The 17,703-nt window shown below is 41.2% G+C and overlaps 1 protein-coding gene across 1 annotated transcript in view; it reads left to right on the top strand.

Annotated features, from left to right (window-relative positions):
- ABCC1 (ATP binding cassette subfamily C member 1) overlaps positions 1-17,703 on the top strand; it is a 45,797-nt gene that overhangs the window by 16,100 nt on the left and 11,994 nt on the right. Inside the window, exons 6-21 of the mRNA XM_039731665.1 lie at positions 749-810; positions 1,553-1,684; positions 2,678-2,905; positions 3,556-3,733; positions 4,468-4,629; positions 5,316-5,408; positions 6,236-6,439; positions 8,803-8,949; positions 9,310-9,397; positions 9,881-9,950; positions 10,800-10,926; positions 12,002-12,178; positions 13,180-13,347; positions 13,707-13,884; positions 15,527-15,571; positions 17,384-17,468. Of these exons, the coding sequence (XP_039587599.1) occupies positions 749-810; positions 1,553-1,684; positions 2,678-2,905; positions 3,556-3,733; positions 4,468-4,629; positions 5,316-5,408; positions 6,236-6,439; positions 8,803-8,949; positions 9,310-9,397; positions 9,881-9,950; positions 10,800-10,926; positions 12,002-12,178; positions 13,180-13,347; positions 13,707-13,884; positions 15,527-15,571; positions 17,384-17,468 (2,144 nt within the window). The remainder of the gene's footprint in view (positions 1-748; positions 811-1,552; positions 1,685-2,677; positions 2,906-3,555; positions 3,734-4,467; positions 4,630-5,315; positions 5,409-6,235; positions 6,440-8,802; positions 8,950-9,309; positions 9,398-9,880; positions 9,951-10,799; positions 10,927-12,001; positions 12,179-13,179; positions 13,348-13,706; positions 13,885-15,526; positions 15,572-17,383; positions 17,469-17,703) is intronic.

Raw genomic sequence — 17,703 nt, 5'->3', positions numbered from 1 at the left:
GTTTAGTTGCAATGCTTTAATGATCTTTGGTGACTTTTATAGATAACTGAATTGCTTCAGTTATGGTTGTATGGTTATATAAAAGCACATTTGTTGTGCCTAAGGAGAGGTTTTAGCATTTAGATGCTATTCAGAGCTCTGAAAGAGGGAAGAGAGAAATGTGCACAGAAATTCTGCCAGTAAATGAACTTTTCATACCTTTGAAATTCTCCCACCCTTTGTGCTCTTTGAACCCAGCCAGATTAGGAGTGCATTGATACTTCAGTTTCCCATACATATTTGATGAATGAGATGCAGAGCTCCTAAGGGGTTACACCTTTTTTTCATCCGTGCATCTGTGTCATTGGGGTCCCAGCACTTCACTGCTAGAACAAAGGTGCATTTTTCACTCATGATTACCTAGTTATCATATTTGTGCCCTCTCATGGTAGGCAGCATACCTTGCATTGACAGGACACCTGGAGACACTGTCTGGCCTCCATGGCCTCTGAAATTCCTCCAGCTGTTGGTTGTGTTGTTGATAGGAGCACTGCTATTCCTGTGTCCTCTTTATTTAATGTGGTGGAGCCTGCTGACAGCCCTGGAGCTGTGCTGTGTTTGCTCTCAGCAGCATGAATGGCAAGTGTTAGTAATATGAAAAAATACTGTCAACAAAGGGAATTTCAAAAAACATCTTTTCTGCTTTGCTGGTTTATTTTGGCCCTGCAATCATTTTGTATGTGGATTGATTTCTTTTTCTCTCCATTAGAATCCATGTCCAGAGTTCAGTGCTTCTTTCCTCTCCAGAATCACATTCTGGTGGATCACTGGGTAAGATCAAGCTGTTGTATAAATCACCAGTTCAAGTCAGATGGGATCCTGCTTGCAGAGCTAAATTGGCAATAATCATGCAACAATAATTAAATTTTACCTGCCTGTATTTATTATGTTTGATGAAGGAAGTTAATAAAAAAAAAATTCCTTGGGAAATACAAGAAAGGAGAAATTGTCTGCTGTATTTAGAAACTAAGGCATTGGGAACTATTACCTCTTTTTGTCCAATGGGCTCTTTTTTTCCCACTAACTTAATTTTACTTATGCTGTATGATTTGTGAGTTAAATCACAGGAGCATGTAAAATAATATTGGTGTGTAGTTGTGGCTGGTACTTGGCCAGAGTTCCAACAGAAAGCTAGATGAAAGGAGTTGCTTTGTGAAATTAAAGGCTAATAAAGATTTTGAAACTTGCTAGGCATGGGAATATTAATTGCTTGGCTGATTTTCAAATGAGATCACTTCATCCTTTCTTTTATTTTCCCTGGAATTTGAATTCAGTGGCATATCCTGGATCCTTAGCTGTTTTGGTGTCTAGTTCTCCCAGTAAAGACAGGAGGATGTATGTTTAGCATCTGGACCTGTGTTGCTGCAGGCACTAATGCTTGCTTGCATCTTTGTGGAGAGCTGGCTCTGTTCTGGGGCTGGATGCAGCTATATCTATCTTTCTATCTATCTCTCTATATACACAAACATTTTTGGTGCTCTTCAATTTATATTGCTGATTTCTTCTAATACAGGTTGATGATTCGGGGTTATCGGAGCCCTTTGGAAGCCAAGGATTTGTGGTCATTAAATAAAGAGGACAAATCAGAGGAAATAGTGCCAGGTTTGGCTAGAAATTGGGCAAAAGAGTGGTCAAAGACCAAGAGGTAAGTTCAGTTATCCTGGCTTTCAGTTCTGCCAAGACACAGAGGTTTAAGAGCTCAAGTGACTCAGCCTCTGCTTAGGGGTGTTTGTTGTTTGTTACCAAACCTGCTTTTGTAGGTTTGTCCTTGAGTGCTCAGAGAGCTGGAACCAAGTCGGGCATTTCTTCATTATGAAGATCTGCATCAACTTTGTCTTTCATGATCCAAAACTTATTTCTGTGACTTTTGATGTGTGGTTTTCCCCTGGGGAGGGAGTGTTTGGTCACAAACTTCTGCCGTGTAATTTAGGAGCTTGGGCTCCCTCTGTAGTTGGCAAAGCCTCAGGAGGGTAGTTCAGGGTGTCAAAGTGAGCAGCTTATTCCTTTCTTTTGACTATATAGGGAGTCTGAGCATCTAAGCCAGATGACTAAAATTAGAAAGGCTGCATGCCTGCAGTCTCCATGCTACTTTCATCATCCTTGGCTGCAGCAAACGGGAGCACCTTTTCATTGAAGGGGAATTGTGTGCTTGCTTACACAGTGTGTTTTACGTCCAGCTTGTCCTCAGAAGTTCAGAGCATGGAGTTTAGCATAAGCCAGATGTAAGAAAAGAATGTGTTCAGTCCATTGGGGATGTCTTGGCATTAACCTGACTTCAGTCTTTTAACTCTGGTGGTACAGTGAAGCATTGATTTTGATGAAAGTTCAGCACACTGGGTTCTAGAAAAATAATGTCCTCTGCTCTTTAAGCTTACCAGTTACACCTCTATTCCTCATTCCCCAGGGCAGACTTAAGGGAGAGATTTACAGGAATGTTACCTATCCAAGCAAAGAAAGCCATTCCTGAACAGCCAGTTCATGTAGTTATGTTGTATGATTGTGTTTGACAGTAAAACTTGGTTAAACTGTTAAGAATCACAATAAGCAGCTCATTTACATCTCGTTTGTACAGTGAACATTTTTCCAGTTGGCTTTGTGCTTGAATAAAGACTACATTGTCTACCTGATCTTTTTTCAGGCAACCAGTAAACATGTTATATGCATCCAAAAAGCAGCAAAAATCAGGCGACTCAAATGGTGATGTCACAGAAGAGGTTGAAGCTTTGATTATAAAACCATCTCAGAAGAGCTCTGAAGCATCTTTATTCAAGGTGTTATACAAAACCTTTGGACCATATTTTCTCATGAGCTTCCTTTTTAAAGCTGCACATGATCTCTTGATGTTTGCAGGCCCAGAAATTCTGAAGTAAGACCTATATACTTTATTATGGCATTAAAAGTATGTGAACAGGATTTAAAACATGCTGGTATTTCACTCCCCAAGTTGCTTTGCCTTCAGCTGATACAATGAGCAAGAGATGTCAGAAAAGGGAGCAAACACAATTTCAGTCCATTGGTTTTCAAATTGCAACATCATACAATAAATGTTTAACTTATTTTCCTTTTCATCACTGGGGAGGCAGGGCAGGAACATAATCAGCAGTAGCAGGAGATTTTACCCTGTTCTAACCTGGAGTTATTCTGTGTCTATGGGATGCCACAGAGAGCTGAGGAGCTGGGAGGCTTGTATTGCTTTGAGCTAAGAAGTAAAGGAGCTGCAAATGGTTTTATTTCAGCTGGAGGGGATATGAAGCTTCTCAGTGTAGCTCCAAGAGAATGCTGTACATGTGAGCTATGTCTTACTTCATGTTTCAGACTGGTACCTTGAGGAGGGAGTGATGTATGCTCATACAAAGTGATCTCCAGTTTCTAAGAAGTATGCTGAGGTGTTTTATCTAAGTTTGGTACTTAAGGTGCTTGCAGGACCTGTACAATGTTTGGAATAACCTAAGGCTGCAACCATGGCATTTGGTTTTGTTTTCCATCTATCAAGAGAGCTCATTTCTCTCTCCACAGATTGCTGCTCAACTTTGTAAATAACAAAGCTGCCCCAAACTGGCAGGGCTACTTTTATACAGCACTGCTGTTTGTTTGTGCCTGTCTTCAGACACTGATCCTTCACCAGTATTTTCATATTTGCTTTGTAACTGGAATGAGGCTCAAAACAGCCATTGTTGGTGTAATTTATAGAAAGGTAGGTGTTTCTTTAAATATGTAACAATACTGTGACTACAAATATGCAATATCTGTGACTGTGAGAATGCATCACTTAAGTCTGAGTAATAAGGTAGGGGACTGTGGTATGCTGATTCCTAACTCTTAATAGAAATAAGAGCATGTCTAATTTATAAATAAAAGCCTTTAAGCCAGGGCAGTTTTCTAATTTGCTACTTAACATGCTTCTTCTCACTGCCAAGTAAGAAAACTTTCCTCATTTAGATTTGGGCTGTGCAGTGCTTCAGTTGGTGCAGAAATTAAAGATGCTTCTACATTTACAGCTTCCTTTGGGATTTACCAGCAGTGCCATCTTAGAATAAGCTGGAACATTTTAGAAAGCTGTGGACTGATAGATCTGTGTGAGAAAAATGTGTCACAAGAAGTGAAGATTCCACTTCTTATACTAAACAGAAACAAGTAATAAACCAACTAAATGATGCCCCCAAGCAATAAAACCACCAGCCCATATCCCAAAGTTTGCTTATTGACTTTAATTCTGTGTTAGCTTAAACCCAGCTGATTGATTCAAACTATATAACTTGCATTTTGCAGGATGTACAGGGTAAACAGAATATGAAGGAGTAAAATCATTGCTTGTAATTTAAAAGATGCAGTTGTCTGAAGCACTTGACTTCTGTGGAGAAAATGCAAATGACTAAGTCTGTCCTCATGTTGTTTTAATTGTTTTTTGGGTTTTTTACCTGCATGTAGGCACTTGTTATCACAAATTCTGCTAGGAAGACTTCTACTGTGGGTGAGATTGTGAATCTGATGTCTGTGGATGCTCAGAGGTTCATGGACTTGGCTACCTATATCAACATGGTTTGGTCTGCCCCTCTGCAGGTGCTGATGGCGCTGTACTTCCTGTGGCTGGTGAGCACCCTGTGTTGTTTCTTCTTTTGGCTTTGGCAGTGCTGCTTCCCTGATTCTGTGCCTACACACATGTGTTGTTCAGACCACTGGAGGGTTTGCAGCAGTGAGGAGAGTGGCTTCTTAATAAACAGCACTTTCAGAGCTGCTTTTGTCACTGCTGTCAGGAGGGAAGGCTGGAGGTTCTGAATTTGCACATCTGAGTTCATAAGGGGAGGATGCAGAGAGGAACTATCATCTTTTGGGGGACTGCAGCACCTAGAGGATCTCACTTGTTCCTTGATTTAAATAAAAGTGGTCTTCACTCTGCTCAGAGTAACATGTGAGATGTTTGCTGTTTCTAGTTCACACAGCACTGGGCTGACTCTTCTTTAGAAGAGCAGACAAATCAGCAAAACGTTAAAACATATTTGTGTGTGTGTGTGTGTGTGTATAGAGATACATTTGAAGAGAAATTGATCTAGATGTACTTCTATATGAGGGAGATATATATATATATCTATGTATGTATGTATGTTTGTTTAAAGAGTCAAAATATATAGACATTAACCTAAGCCTCTAATTGGTCCTTCTCTTCTTCTCCCAAGCTGAAAGCCTATTTCAGAATGATTTTCTGTAATGTATACAGTGATTTGAGACAAGATTAAAAAATTAGTTTGAATAATTGCTTACAATTATGTGCTTTTCAGAATTTAGGTCCTTCAGTGCTGGCAGGTGTGGCTGTCATGATCCTTCTGGTTCCAATAAATGCTGTGATGGCAATGAAGACAAAAACCTATCAGGTTAGCATCTCTATATAGTGCTTTTAAGAAACATCTATTCTTTGACTTGTTCCTGGAGATTTTTCCTTTTTTTTTTTTTTCCATTCCTCTAATTATCCCTTATAAAAAGGGAAGGGAAAGAAAGGTCAGAGGTGTTATGTATTCAGAATAAACAAACTCATGTATTTTTCCGCCTTCCAGCTTATCTGTATGTAATGGTCTAAAAACCTGCAGTAGTGAGGACCAAGGTAGCACTTCAGACAGCTTCATGAGATGTCCAGTGACTGAATTATTAGGAATGAGTTCAGTTTTTAACTTGCCTAAGAACTAAAGTGCAAAGGTAAACTAGTGTCTGCCTAATGAACCTAATGGCCATGAATGAAATGTTCATGTTTCCAGGATGTGTGGCTTGTTCTGTTTGTTTGTTTCCTGGAAAGATGAAGAAGAAAAAAGCCATTGATAGTGCTGAAAATAAAGCAAAATTCAATTTGGTCTAAGGTTAGAAGCAAGCTGCACCTCTTACACTGGTTTATTTTTTAACTGCATATTGTACCTGAGTCCCAGGGCTGCCTGTTGCAGGGTTCATCACACTAAAACCAGTGCCACACTTGTTTTGATCTTGCTTTGGATTTGTAGTTACATGAAGCATTCTTTTAATTGGTTTAAAACATCTTGTTAATTCTGCATATTTGTTTGTTCAGATAGTATCTCAGATTTCCTGCTTGGGAAGCTAGTAAGCTTTTGATGATAATGAGGTAAATTTGCCATTGCAAAATACAAAGCTCAGAACTTTGAGGTTCTGCCAAGTATTGTGCTCTGTTAATTATTTTTTGCAATGTTGTTTTTAGGTGGCTCAAATGAAGAGCAAAGACAACAGAATTAAGCTGATGAATGAAATTCTCAATGGGATTAAAGTTCTGAAACTTTATGCTTGGGAATTAGCCTTTAGAGAGAAGGTATTAGAGATCAGACAGAAAGAACTCAAAGTCCTAAAAAAATCTGCTTACCTTGCTGCAATGGCAACCTTCACTTGGGTTTGTGCTCCGTTTTTGGTAAGTGAAACAAATCTAGAAGTCTTCTCTCCTTTTTGGGGTTGTGCTTTCCAAGGCAGCACTTGAGGACTTCTTTTGGTTTTGTGTTTTAATGAGTTGAACCAAAATGCCTTCCAGAATGGTGGGTTCTTGGACACTTAGGGGTCCACTTCTCCACTACTGTTTTCTTTGAAACTCAGTGACAGCCAGGTTGGATGTATTCTAGAAGTTAATGTCCAAGTATTGGAAAATAAAAAACCTCCTCTGCATCCCCTCCTATTTTGGTAGAGTACTTGAGGAGTCTAAGATGAAATGTATGATCAGATTTAGGAGAATTAAAAAAAATCCCTTATTTCAAAGTGTTTCTGAGCAGCAGCAGGGCCTTACATAAGAACTCCTGACTGAATGGGATGTTGGGCTCCAGGAGTGCCTCTGGCTGGGGTTCTTCCAGCATCTGTGTAAGAACAATGTGCAAAAGGTAAAACATTGTGTGGCCTGAGATGGCTTCAAATTCTTACTTAAAAAATAATAAAAATCCATGATATGCAAAACATCCCTCCTGTGTTTGTGGTTAGCTTACATTTCAACTGATACAAGGGAGAGAAGAGTGAGATCACATTAAAATTGCTTCAGACTCTATTAGAATGAGGGACCATTGCTCTTGTCTGCAGAAACAATTAAAAGCCATGACTACATTAGGATAAAATATGTGCTGTTCCAGTTGAAGGTGTTTAAGTGTACTTTCCAGTCTCAGATTCCTTCCCTGCAAACATTTTTAGTGTTTACATTATGCTCAGGGCATGATGAAAGGCAGAGAAGCATCAGCCGCATTCTTAAGTGAATGCTTTTCTAAAAGAAGTCTGGGATTATCTTAATATAAATACATTATTAAATGAAATTTCTAAATAAAACCCTGCAGGTGGACTCCCTGATGGTGCTCTGTGGAGCCTGGGAGGGCAGAGGGGTGTGCTGTGCAGCTGTGTCCCTGCACACACGGGGTGTGTGGCGCTGCCTCTGCGGGGGCTTTGCCGCCAGGGCACAACAAGGCTGCTCTTCAGCATCTCATTGCTTGGATTTTTGGGGGTTTCATTCTATGTTTGATAAAACATTTATTGCAAGTGCCTATTTTGAAAGCACTTTTGACCTTGAAAACTTTTATGTCCTCTACTCCTTCCTGTTTCCAAGGCCAGGGTTTTAAAGCTGTTGTTTGGTGACAGCGTCAGGGACCTGCTGGCTTTGCAGTGCCTCCCCTGCTGCCTCGTGTGCTGCTGACACAAGAGTGCAGACATGCTGCTTGGGAGGTTGTTCTTTGCACCCTGTCTTGTTTTTGATCTCCACGGGAGGGCTTTCTCCCTGGGATGGGGTTGTCCAAACTAAGGGCTGTACAAACAAGCTACTGTACAAGGCACAGCTGAGTCAGCTGCTGCGCCCAGAACAATGCATGTCTTCACAGCAGTCAGATTTGCTAACAGAAACACTGATGTCTTCAGTGGATGCTGTGCTTAGATGAGACTTAGATGGGGAGCTCATTATTTCAAGTCTTTTAGGAGGGAGGATGCCAGAAGTTTATCTACCTTGATTTCTTGTTTTAATTGGCAGTCTGGGGGGAAAAAAGCTGCTGGATCTCGTGGTGTACTGAGGTGTGCGGGTATTAGTGTGGAAGATAACACTATGAAGGGAATAGTTGTGAAAGCAAACATCTGATTTTACTTAGCTTGCTTTATTTTACTGTAATATACTCAATACATTTTAAAACATGAGTGTATGGATTTTTGGAATTATTTTTACAGCTTGTGATTTGTGATAACAAAATGGTTCGGTGTCATTTTCTTGTTCAGTATGAAACTGAAACAGTTCACAACAGAAAAAGCTTCATCTTTGTAGTCAATAACATTTCAAGTTTCTTGTTCATGATAAAGTGGGCTGTATTTGGAAATCTAGGGTTGTGGTAGTCTCTACAAACTATAAAACAGGTTAATATTGGGGTGCTTTTTACTTTTCCGTCAATATATGTTATTGATCCCATATCTGATTCTTTGAGGAGTGTCTTAAAACTGAAAGGGAACAGAAAAAAAGAGCAGTGATCATTTCTCTACTTCCCTTGTGCTGCTGTGTGACCTCAAACAGCCTGGGACGTTTGTGGTTTCACTTCTGCTGTGTGAGGAAAATGAGCACTTAAATGTTTTTAAAGAGGAGCCATCAACTTCTTTTTACAACAGCAGATTTTAGTCACATTTGTTTTGCAAAAAGTGTTGTCAGGAACAAAAAGTTGTCAGAACATTGCTCTTTCTTTGATTTTGGTCTGATTGCAGTTGTCACACTGTACTCCTGACTTGGTGGCTTTCAGACATGACCCTCACTGTATCCTTTACCCTTGGTTTCAGGTTGCCCTGTCCACGTTTGCTGTGTATGTCACAGTAGACAAGAACAACGTCTTGGATGCTCAGAAGGCCTTTGTTTCTCTGGCATTATTCAACATCCTCAGGTTCCCACTGAACATGCTCCCTATGGTCATCAGCAACATAGTAGAAGTAAGATTTCAGTCACTGACAGGTGTTTTGTGTGCAGAAGGGGGCCCTGGGTGGAAAGATTACATCCCCCTGCTTAGAGAATGACCACAGGGCCACCTCTGGGAGGGACCTTGCAGCTCCTGAGTGTTAAGTGCTGTGCTGGTGAAATAATCCCAGTTATGGTGGATGGGTGTTCCTTACATCACCCACATTTCCTGTGGGTTGGGAAGTGAAAGTTTGCCTATCCAACCAACTGTGCAGTGGATTTAAGGAGGGATCAGGAGTGCATAATAATGATATAATGAGTATGTGGCACAAAACAGTGAGCACATAAAGGTAATGAGCAGAGAGTAAGTAGTTTTGCATCTTTTTTCCATGCAGGCCAGTGTCTCCTTGAAGCGCCTCAGGGTGTTCCTGTCCCACGAGGAGTTGGATCCAGACAGCATAGTCAGGGGTCCCATCAAAGAGGGTGAGTTTCTTTGCCTGTTGAAAATCAGTGTCTGCAGGTTTTGGGTGGTTTCTTTTGCTTTCTAAAACAAATTTACTGCATTTTTGGTGTGTTTTGCTGATAAATTTGAGACAGAAAACAGAGAAGAGAGTTTCTAAAATGAAAATTATGTACAGGTTCTTCTTACTTCTCAGATAGTTTTTTTTTTCCTCTCCACAACTGACTTGGCAGTGCTGGAGATGCAGCTGAATTAGTTGGTATCTCTGTGTAGCTGATGTTCATGTATCTCCTGGTTCCTGAGTGAGGGTAACCTTGGGACCTCTGCTGTCTTGCTAAATTCAGTAAAAGCAGAACACAAGTTTTTGGCAAGCAGTGGGTTGTTGTTCTTCTGAAAAAGTAACTTTATACCTCTGCCCATGTGTGTTTGGATTAACTTTGGATTGTTAGCACACAGTTTAGCTGCTTGCATTGGTACTTTTCTAAGTATGAGTTTACTCTTTGCAGCTGAAGGATGCATTGTTGTGAAGAATGCAACGTTTAGCTGGGCCAAAACTGATCCTCCTTTGCTGAACAGGTAAAGATTGGTGCTCTTTATTCCATTCCACAGTCTTGTTGCACTATAAATGAACTATATTTGAATTATAAAGTACATGTGAAGAAGAGTTTGTTGCCATAAAGAAAGAGAACATCAGTTCTGTATATATTTTTGAAACTGGGGCTTTATGAACTGGAGGGATTTGCAGTTTATTGCATTTATGGAATGCATGAAGGGAGATAGCAGGAGAGGTAGGGATCAAGGAAGAGGGAGCAGCAGGGGATTTCAGCTCTGGCTGTGTGCTGCAGAGGGGCTGAGCTCCATCTAGAGGGTGCAGCCAGCTCAGCCCCTCGCAGGCAGCTCTGCTCCCTCCTGTGTGCCAGTGCTCAGGCTCCTTTCACAGCCTGCTGCTCACTGCACTCTGCTGTCCTTGATCCTGGCCTGCAGAAAGCAAACAGTGATGCAGCTACACGCTGTGTCTTCCCTTTGCCCTGCTCCCTTCCTTAACTTTGGCTGCTTTTACTTGGGCCTTAAATGGCAAATTCTTTGGGACAAAAATTTGCTGTATTTACATTTGTGTTCACAGAACACTTGGGAGAAATCTTGGCAAGATTGGGTCACAGTGCTTTTTTTTTCTTTCTGTTTTCTTCCCCCTTTTGACTAATTAAGATTACATGTTAAGATTATATTCTGTGTTCTAAATATGGGGAGAGCTAGGTGTTTTCTGAGTGAGAGGTTTGGGTTTTGAGGCAGATGCAGTTTGAGTGCTGAGTCAGTGTTTGCAGAGGGTGTTCACATTGCACCTGGTTTTAGGTGGGCAGTTCATTGACTGTTTAACTATTGGGGTGTGCCAGCAAGCAAGGCTGAACTGTGTGCACTTTATTTCAGCATTAATTTCACTGTTCCTGAAGGCTCCTTGGTGGCTGTTGTTGGTCAAGTTGGCTGTGGAAAGTCTTCACTGCTGTCTGCATTGCTGGGGGAGATGGACAAAAAGGAAGGCTACGTGCTTGTCAAGGTGTGACATGTCTGGAGAGTTGTTCAGCTGTTTGTGGGTATTGCCAGAGGGATTCTGGATTTCCAAGTGGTGTGAAGAGGGAAGAGACAGCCTTTCAAATGAATGCACTTTTTAGCCTGCTTTCCTGGCAAACCATGTATATGCCTTAGTGTGCACTCTGTGTAAGTGCCTGTTAAGCCTTTACCCAATAGCATCCAAATCTGTTGGTGTCAGATTTAGCCAAATAAAACAGTGGGGCACTCAAGGATGAGTGTTCTGGTGAGTCTTGCTAGCAGCTGAGTATGAGATGGGAAGACCCTGTTACGTATTCCCTGAGGAAGAGCAGTGTTGAGTTCTACCTTCTCAGACATCAGAGAATTACAAGAAGAGGATGCACCCAGACACCTGAACATGGGAAAAGCTGCTGCTGCAGTTTGTTCTTTCTTAGGCATCAGAGCTGCACAGAGCTAACAGAGAAAGAATGACCTGGAAATAAAATTACTTCAAGAGCAAAACAAATCTGTTGCATTGAAAAGTCTGTAGGTTTGGCCACCTTCGGAATTGTGGAAGTTGAGATCTGAGTCACTAATTATTAGTGAAGAAAGAGAAGACAGAGCTGATACTCAAAGCAGAATACTCTGCATTACCTCAGTCTCCTCCTTTGAAGTGACTTTTTTATGAAAACTACTTCCTCTGCTTTCTGCAGAAATCTCTTGGCAGGGGTGCATTTGTTAACCACTTGCTTTCCAGATTAAACTCTTTTGTGCAGAACATAATTTATATGAAAGAAGTAATGACTTTTGACGTGCAGTAATTGTGCAAACGTCCTCTAAACAAATGTTTCCTCCAGGTTTATGTTAATCGTATTTTGTTTGAAGCCCTTTCTTTTCCACCGGTGGTTTGTTACATTCACTTGTAGAGAGGATTATAAAAATAACATTTTGGAGGAGGCGGGAGCCCAAGAAGTGCTTTGTTTGGAAATGACCGTAGGTAATTTGTGAGGTGATTAGCACTGCCTGCCTCACAAAGCCCTGCTGTGCTTTGACTCTCTGTGCAGACTCTCAGTCTAAAGTACTGAACTTTATTTTTCTTGCAGGGCTCTGTAGCCTACGTTCCTCAGCAAGCCTGGGTCCAAAATGCAACTCTGGAAGATAACATTATCTTTGGAAGGGAGATGAGTGAGAACCGGTACAAGCGTGTGGTTGAGGCCTGTGCCCTGCTCCCTGATATAGAGATTCTTCCTTCAGGAGACAAAACAGAAATTGGAGAAAAGGTATTTCAATGCCCACTCCACCATAACAGTGCTATTGCTTGTAGTTAAGGCTTTGTGACTCTTGCTTTATCTCGAAGTTGTATGGAATTTAAAACGAATGAATCCTCTAGAATAAGAGATGGATTTGAACAGTGTGTTTTCCTTCTGTTTAAGCCTCAAAGGGGGGAAAACCTGTCCTCAGTTATAAATATAAAACCATCTTGTAATGGCAGTTTTTAATTGTTTCTAAGTTGCCACCGTTATAGAGCAGAAAAATATGTAGAAACAAGAAGAGAAAAATCTTCTGAACACTTCAGTTTTGTTCAAAACAAGCAATCACCCCTCCAACCCCAACCCCTCCAAAAAATCCGAATCACAATCTACAAAATCAACCATCACCCCAAATCTGGCCCTTGGTTACCAGAGCAGGCCTGGTGTGGGCTTTGGAAACGTGCTGTGGAGCAGGAGCTGCTGCCCCTGTACCAGGGGCTGGCAGGGGCTGTGGCTGCTGGGGGCTCTCAGCTGCTGCTCTGGGCTCTGCCTGGGTGCAGGGGGCTGCACTCCCAGCTGGGCACAGAACTCACAGCCCCACGTGCAGTGAAGGTGCAGCTTTGTCTCCTTGGTCAGCAGGCAGTCACACTGTGCAGTGTGAGCACAGTTTGTTTCTTAAATCAGAGGCAGCACTGCAGAAATGCAGCTGAGAAAAGAAGTATTCTCTGAATGTGCAGAGCTAGGTAGGCCAATCAGGGTTAGTTGCTTTTCAGGACTAGCAAACATTATTTTTTGTTTTGGCTAGCCCTTCACTGACAGTGAGAACAGAGGAGATGTGCTTCTCTGCAAGAGGATTGTGACTGGGTGCTGATGCTGTTGTGGTAGTGAAATTATTTGTGGAGATCTGTTTCATGCAATGTTGAATTTCCTCTGATTTAAATAAACCACCTGTGACTTGTGTCTTTCATAAACTGTAGCAAGACATCTTCTTTCAGCTGTGAATAAAGATTCATGTTTTCTTGTTTCCTCAGGGGGTGAATTTGTCTGGAGGACAGAAGCAGCGAGTCAGTCTTGCTCGGGCAGTTTACTGCAATGCAGATGTCTATTTACTTGATGATCCTTTATCAGCTGTTGATGCTCATGTTGGGAAACATATTTTTGAAAAAGTTATTGGACCAAAAGGAATCCTGAAAAATAAAGTATGTTATAATGTCTCTAGAGAATGCTTTTTCTTGGCTGAGTTCAAATGATGCCAAGTTTGTCAAGTTGCATATTTAGACTTCTGTTTCTAACAGCTGAAAAATGAAAGGATCCTTCTGCAATTTTTAGAGGACTTTTATAAAGCACTGACATTTTCGTAGTGAAAGGTACTTTGGTTTCTGTAATTCAAAAATATTTGATGGAAAAATCAAGACAATGTTATCTTAAAATTCTGCATGCCTGTCCCTCATTACTGTTCTATTATACACAGAATTCAAGCAGTAAAGAGCAGTAGTCCAGCCATGGTGTTCACTAATTTGGGATTACAGAAACCCTTTATTTTTCCTTTGCCTTTTAGACCCGGGTTTTGGTAACCCATGCAATCAACTATCTGCCTCAGATGGATACAATTCTGGTAATGACTGATGGAGAAATCTCTGAGATGGGCTCTTACCAGGAGCTGCTGGAGCAAGATGGGGCTTTTGCTGAGTTCCTTCGTACATATGCCAATGCTGAACAAACCACAGAGAACAGTGGTAAGCTCACAAATAAACTCTCTTGCTGTCTCTCATGTTAATAAGGGAGTCCTGTTACAGGAAAAACAGTAGTACTGATAGGAAAGTTAAATTACTGTTTCTTGTGATTGCCTATATAGGTAGAGGTGCTTATTTCTGGAGGGTGTTGAAGGTTGTGAAGTTAAACACACATTCTTTCTTAAAATCAGGAAAATGTGTAAGAGATCTGTAGTAAAATTTCCTCTCAGTGCAAAATTCAGATGGTAGTGATGCTGCATAAAGGCCAGCTGGGGTTCATACACCCTTCCTGTCTCTGTTAAGATGTTTTTTATGCAACTAATTCCTTTGGGGATGGGGAGGAGGAGGAAGCAGCTCAGTGTTCTAGCTGCTGTCCTTGACTCCTGCTTCTGCTTTACAAACAGCTGCAGGACTGCACTGGTACAGGAATTCACTTCAGGTTTATTTTTCTTTTATCTACAGACATTTATAGTATTGGATTTTAATAGGGGAGCTTGTTTTCTTCATGGCTTGCCTGTGGTGATTTCCTGACAGTCCTGCTGGGAAGTGCAGGGGTGCCTGCACTCTGCTGGCTGGGGTGAAGGTGGTGACATGAATGTGGAGCAGGTTCTGTGTATTTGGGAGAACTTCTGTGTGTTTTCTGTAGGTGCTTCTGTAGGTACTTGGGGCACAGTCAGACTTGTTGCAGTCTTCAGCCTATGTGAAATTTATAGGCAAATTAACTTTCTCTGTGCTTCCCTAGGCAGTTAACTTGTTAACTTGAATGTGAAGATTTGCCTCATATAATAGCCTTGTTTCTTTTAGTTTTTGTCTCCTCCCATTTTCAAATGTGGAAAAGTAGGTTTTGAAATCCTTTTCATTAAACTAAATTACTTTATTTTTCCATTTAATTACTGAACCTTCTTCTGGAAAGTGAGCCAGTGCTTTATCTTTTGCCATGATTCTCTGCAGTTTTCTAATAAGAGGCACATCTAATTCAGTACCACCCTGGTGACCTGCAGGGGATTGCTGTGTCACAGGCTTGGCCTATTTGCAGTGAATTTGTTCATCAGTTCTAGTCAAGTGATCTTCTGCCAGTGGTAAAAAGTGAAAAGTAGAGGCACTGTTTGTCTGATTCATCGGGATAACATTCATGTTTATTGAATGTGTAAAAGGTCACTGTTGCTGAGTCCCAGGCTCTTGGAGGAGCAGAACTGTGTGCTGGAGTCAGGCTGGGCTGGCTGGAGGCTATCTGCACACCCACTTGTGAAGGGAGGCTCCCTTGTGTCTGCAGCTCTCTTGGCAGCCTGGGAACACAGTGGGCTGGTGCTTTCTGGCAGGAGCACATCTGGGTGGGAAAGCCTCTCCTCCTAGCCAGCCCCTGGGGCTTGGCTGCAGCTCTGGGCCCTGCCAGCCTTCCTCTCCCTCTCCTGAGCTTCCCTCTGCCTGTGTGCTGTACTGCTGCCTTTCCATCCTCAGCTTCATGGGGTTTCTCCTCTGTGTGGGAAAACTCTGCTTGTGGCTTGGGATTAAAAATAGGTCAATTTCAGCAAATTCGATTCTGCCTTGGGTTTTGTGGTTTAGGTTATTCACTTGGATGTGAGGTTGTAAAGATTGAAAATGGTAGAGTATGTTCTGGAAAAAAGTTAATTATATATGCTTTTAGAGTCAGATCCTTCATTAGAAGGAACGATTCAACCTCTGGAAACAGGTAACTGTTTGCCATGTGGGCTTTATGTTAGTGCTTGCCTTGGAGTAACATGAGTAGCTGCAGTTTATTTACAAGAGGCTGAGTCATTATTAGAAGAATTTTATCTGCACAGTAGGAGGTATCTGCATGGTTTGCATGTCCTTGGTTGTGTGAGCTGCAGCAGGGGCTGTGTGGCAGCCTGTAGGTAATTCAGCAGCAGTTCTGTATCTCAGAGACTTCCATGAGGAAACTTTAAATTAGTTTTATAGATACACCCTGAATCTAGAAATGTGGTGAGTGTACCAAGAGAAGCATCATTCAGGATTGAGCCCCGAGGGTCTCTTTTGTTCCAAATGTGTATTCACTGCTCACAGCTCTTCCCTTTTATCATTTCTGGGTATTTTTTTCATCAGAACCCTCGTTACTGAGCTTGTACCCTAAGTGCATATGTCAGATTTACTGTGGCAGTCTTGAGCATTTTTTTTTTCTCAGTTAAATGCAGTATGAGCAAGAAATCTTCACAGCCTACAACATGAAATCAAATTTGAGCTTTTAAGGGGAGGATGGTTTATTTGTGGGTTTGTTTTCTTCAGCAATGTTCTAAGGCAGTATGTTGCTGGAATGGTTTTCATATGGGAACTTTACAAAACAAATGCTGTCAAGTGCTTAAAATAGCCAGCAGTCCCATCTAGGTTTGATCTTATTCACATAAATAAGAACTAAGTAATCAAACTTTTTCACATTGTCTGTTTTTTGTCTTTTTAAGACCATGATGAACAATTTATTTTTGGGTTTTTAGAGTAATCAAACAGTACTCAGTTTCCAGACACAGAAGAGAAAGCAGACCACGCTTAATGTGTGGATGATCTGTTTTATGCATATATTTTGATTTTGTGTAAAAACATGAAAATGTTAGACTCTAGATCAACACAAATTTTCCTGAATATCTTTTGAGTATATTCAGGTCGATACCTTTCCGTAAACTATGCACAGATCCTTCAAAAATGCAGAACTCTTTGTTGCAAATTCTGAATTAACTTCCATACATGAGAATAAGAGTTCCAGTTACTGACAGCCAACTTTTTAGGACATTTGGTTTTTATAAGGAAAATTGACATAACTTGAACCCAGTTTTACTCATGGCACTCTACTACACTGAATTAAATTGCTCAGAAAAGGTTACTGTTTCAAGCTGACAGGTTTTCTGGAGTGTTTTAGGCATTTGTCTGGTGTGTGCTTCATCTTGGTACAGCTGGAATGTTGTGGGATAACAACTCACGGAAAGATTTCTTGCATAAAGTCATCTCACTCCTGCAGTTGCCTGAAACAGCAGGGTTTTACACATTTCTTCTTGCTCAGCTTTGCAGGAAGACTCAAAGTTACTAGCATATGGCTGCTGTTCTTACAGCTTTACTCCATCATTTATAGAATGTCTTCTCATTGCATTTTAAAATAAAAATAATTTATAACTAACTCTGTAGAAGCTGTGGTTTGAAAAGGAGTGGCTGGAGTGTTGGGTTTGTTTCCATGGAGTGGGTCACATGTGACTTGGTATTGCATGTTTGAACATAAAAGATGTCCTCATAATTATATTACATTATTACTGACCTACATTTGCTAGAAAAATAAATGCTCCCTGTCTTGGCAGTTAACCCTGTTGGGAGTTGAACTAAACTGATTTGTTCACCTGGTCAGTTTTCTGTTATTATCTGTAAATACTTGTGCTCCCTGCTTTGTTTGCACATTAAGACTGCAACTGGCAATTAGTATTGAAATTAAATGCTTGTGTCTCTTTGCCTAACCATTTTCACATTTACTTTTTCACCCTTTCAGATACAAACAGTCCATCTGCAAAGGAAGGCAAGCCTATAGAAAATGGAGGCCTTGTGAATGAAGCCCCTGGAAAGCTGATGCATAGGTGTGTGGTTTTATTTCTTTTTTCCTCTTGCCCTCCATCCGTTCAATCCAGTCACTCAGATATGGATAAGCAATAATTTGGTGGTAATGGTATTTGTTAGAGGGAAAGTACATCCTGCTGGATGCAGCAGCCTGGGAAAGGCAAAGCTGCTGCTGCTCTGTGGTGCCAACCCCAGCAGTGGGAAGTGCTCCAGCAGCCCCACACACCCAGCACCACCCTGGCTGGGCAGGACCAG

The sequence above is a fragment of the Passer montanus genome, unplaced genomic scaffold, assembly GCF_014805655.1.
Source record: "Passer montanus isolate IOZ18808 unplaced genomic scaffold, ASM1480565v1 scaffold8, whole genome shotgun sequence".
NCBI classification, from domain to species: domain Eukaryota; kingdom Metazoa; phylum Chordata; class Aves; order Passeriformes; family Passeridae; genus Passer; species Passer montanus.
This window is presented reverse-complemented; position numbering and strand designations above follow the sequence as displayed.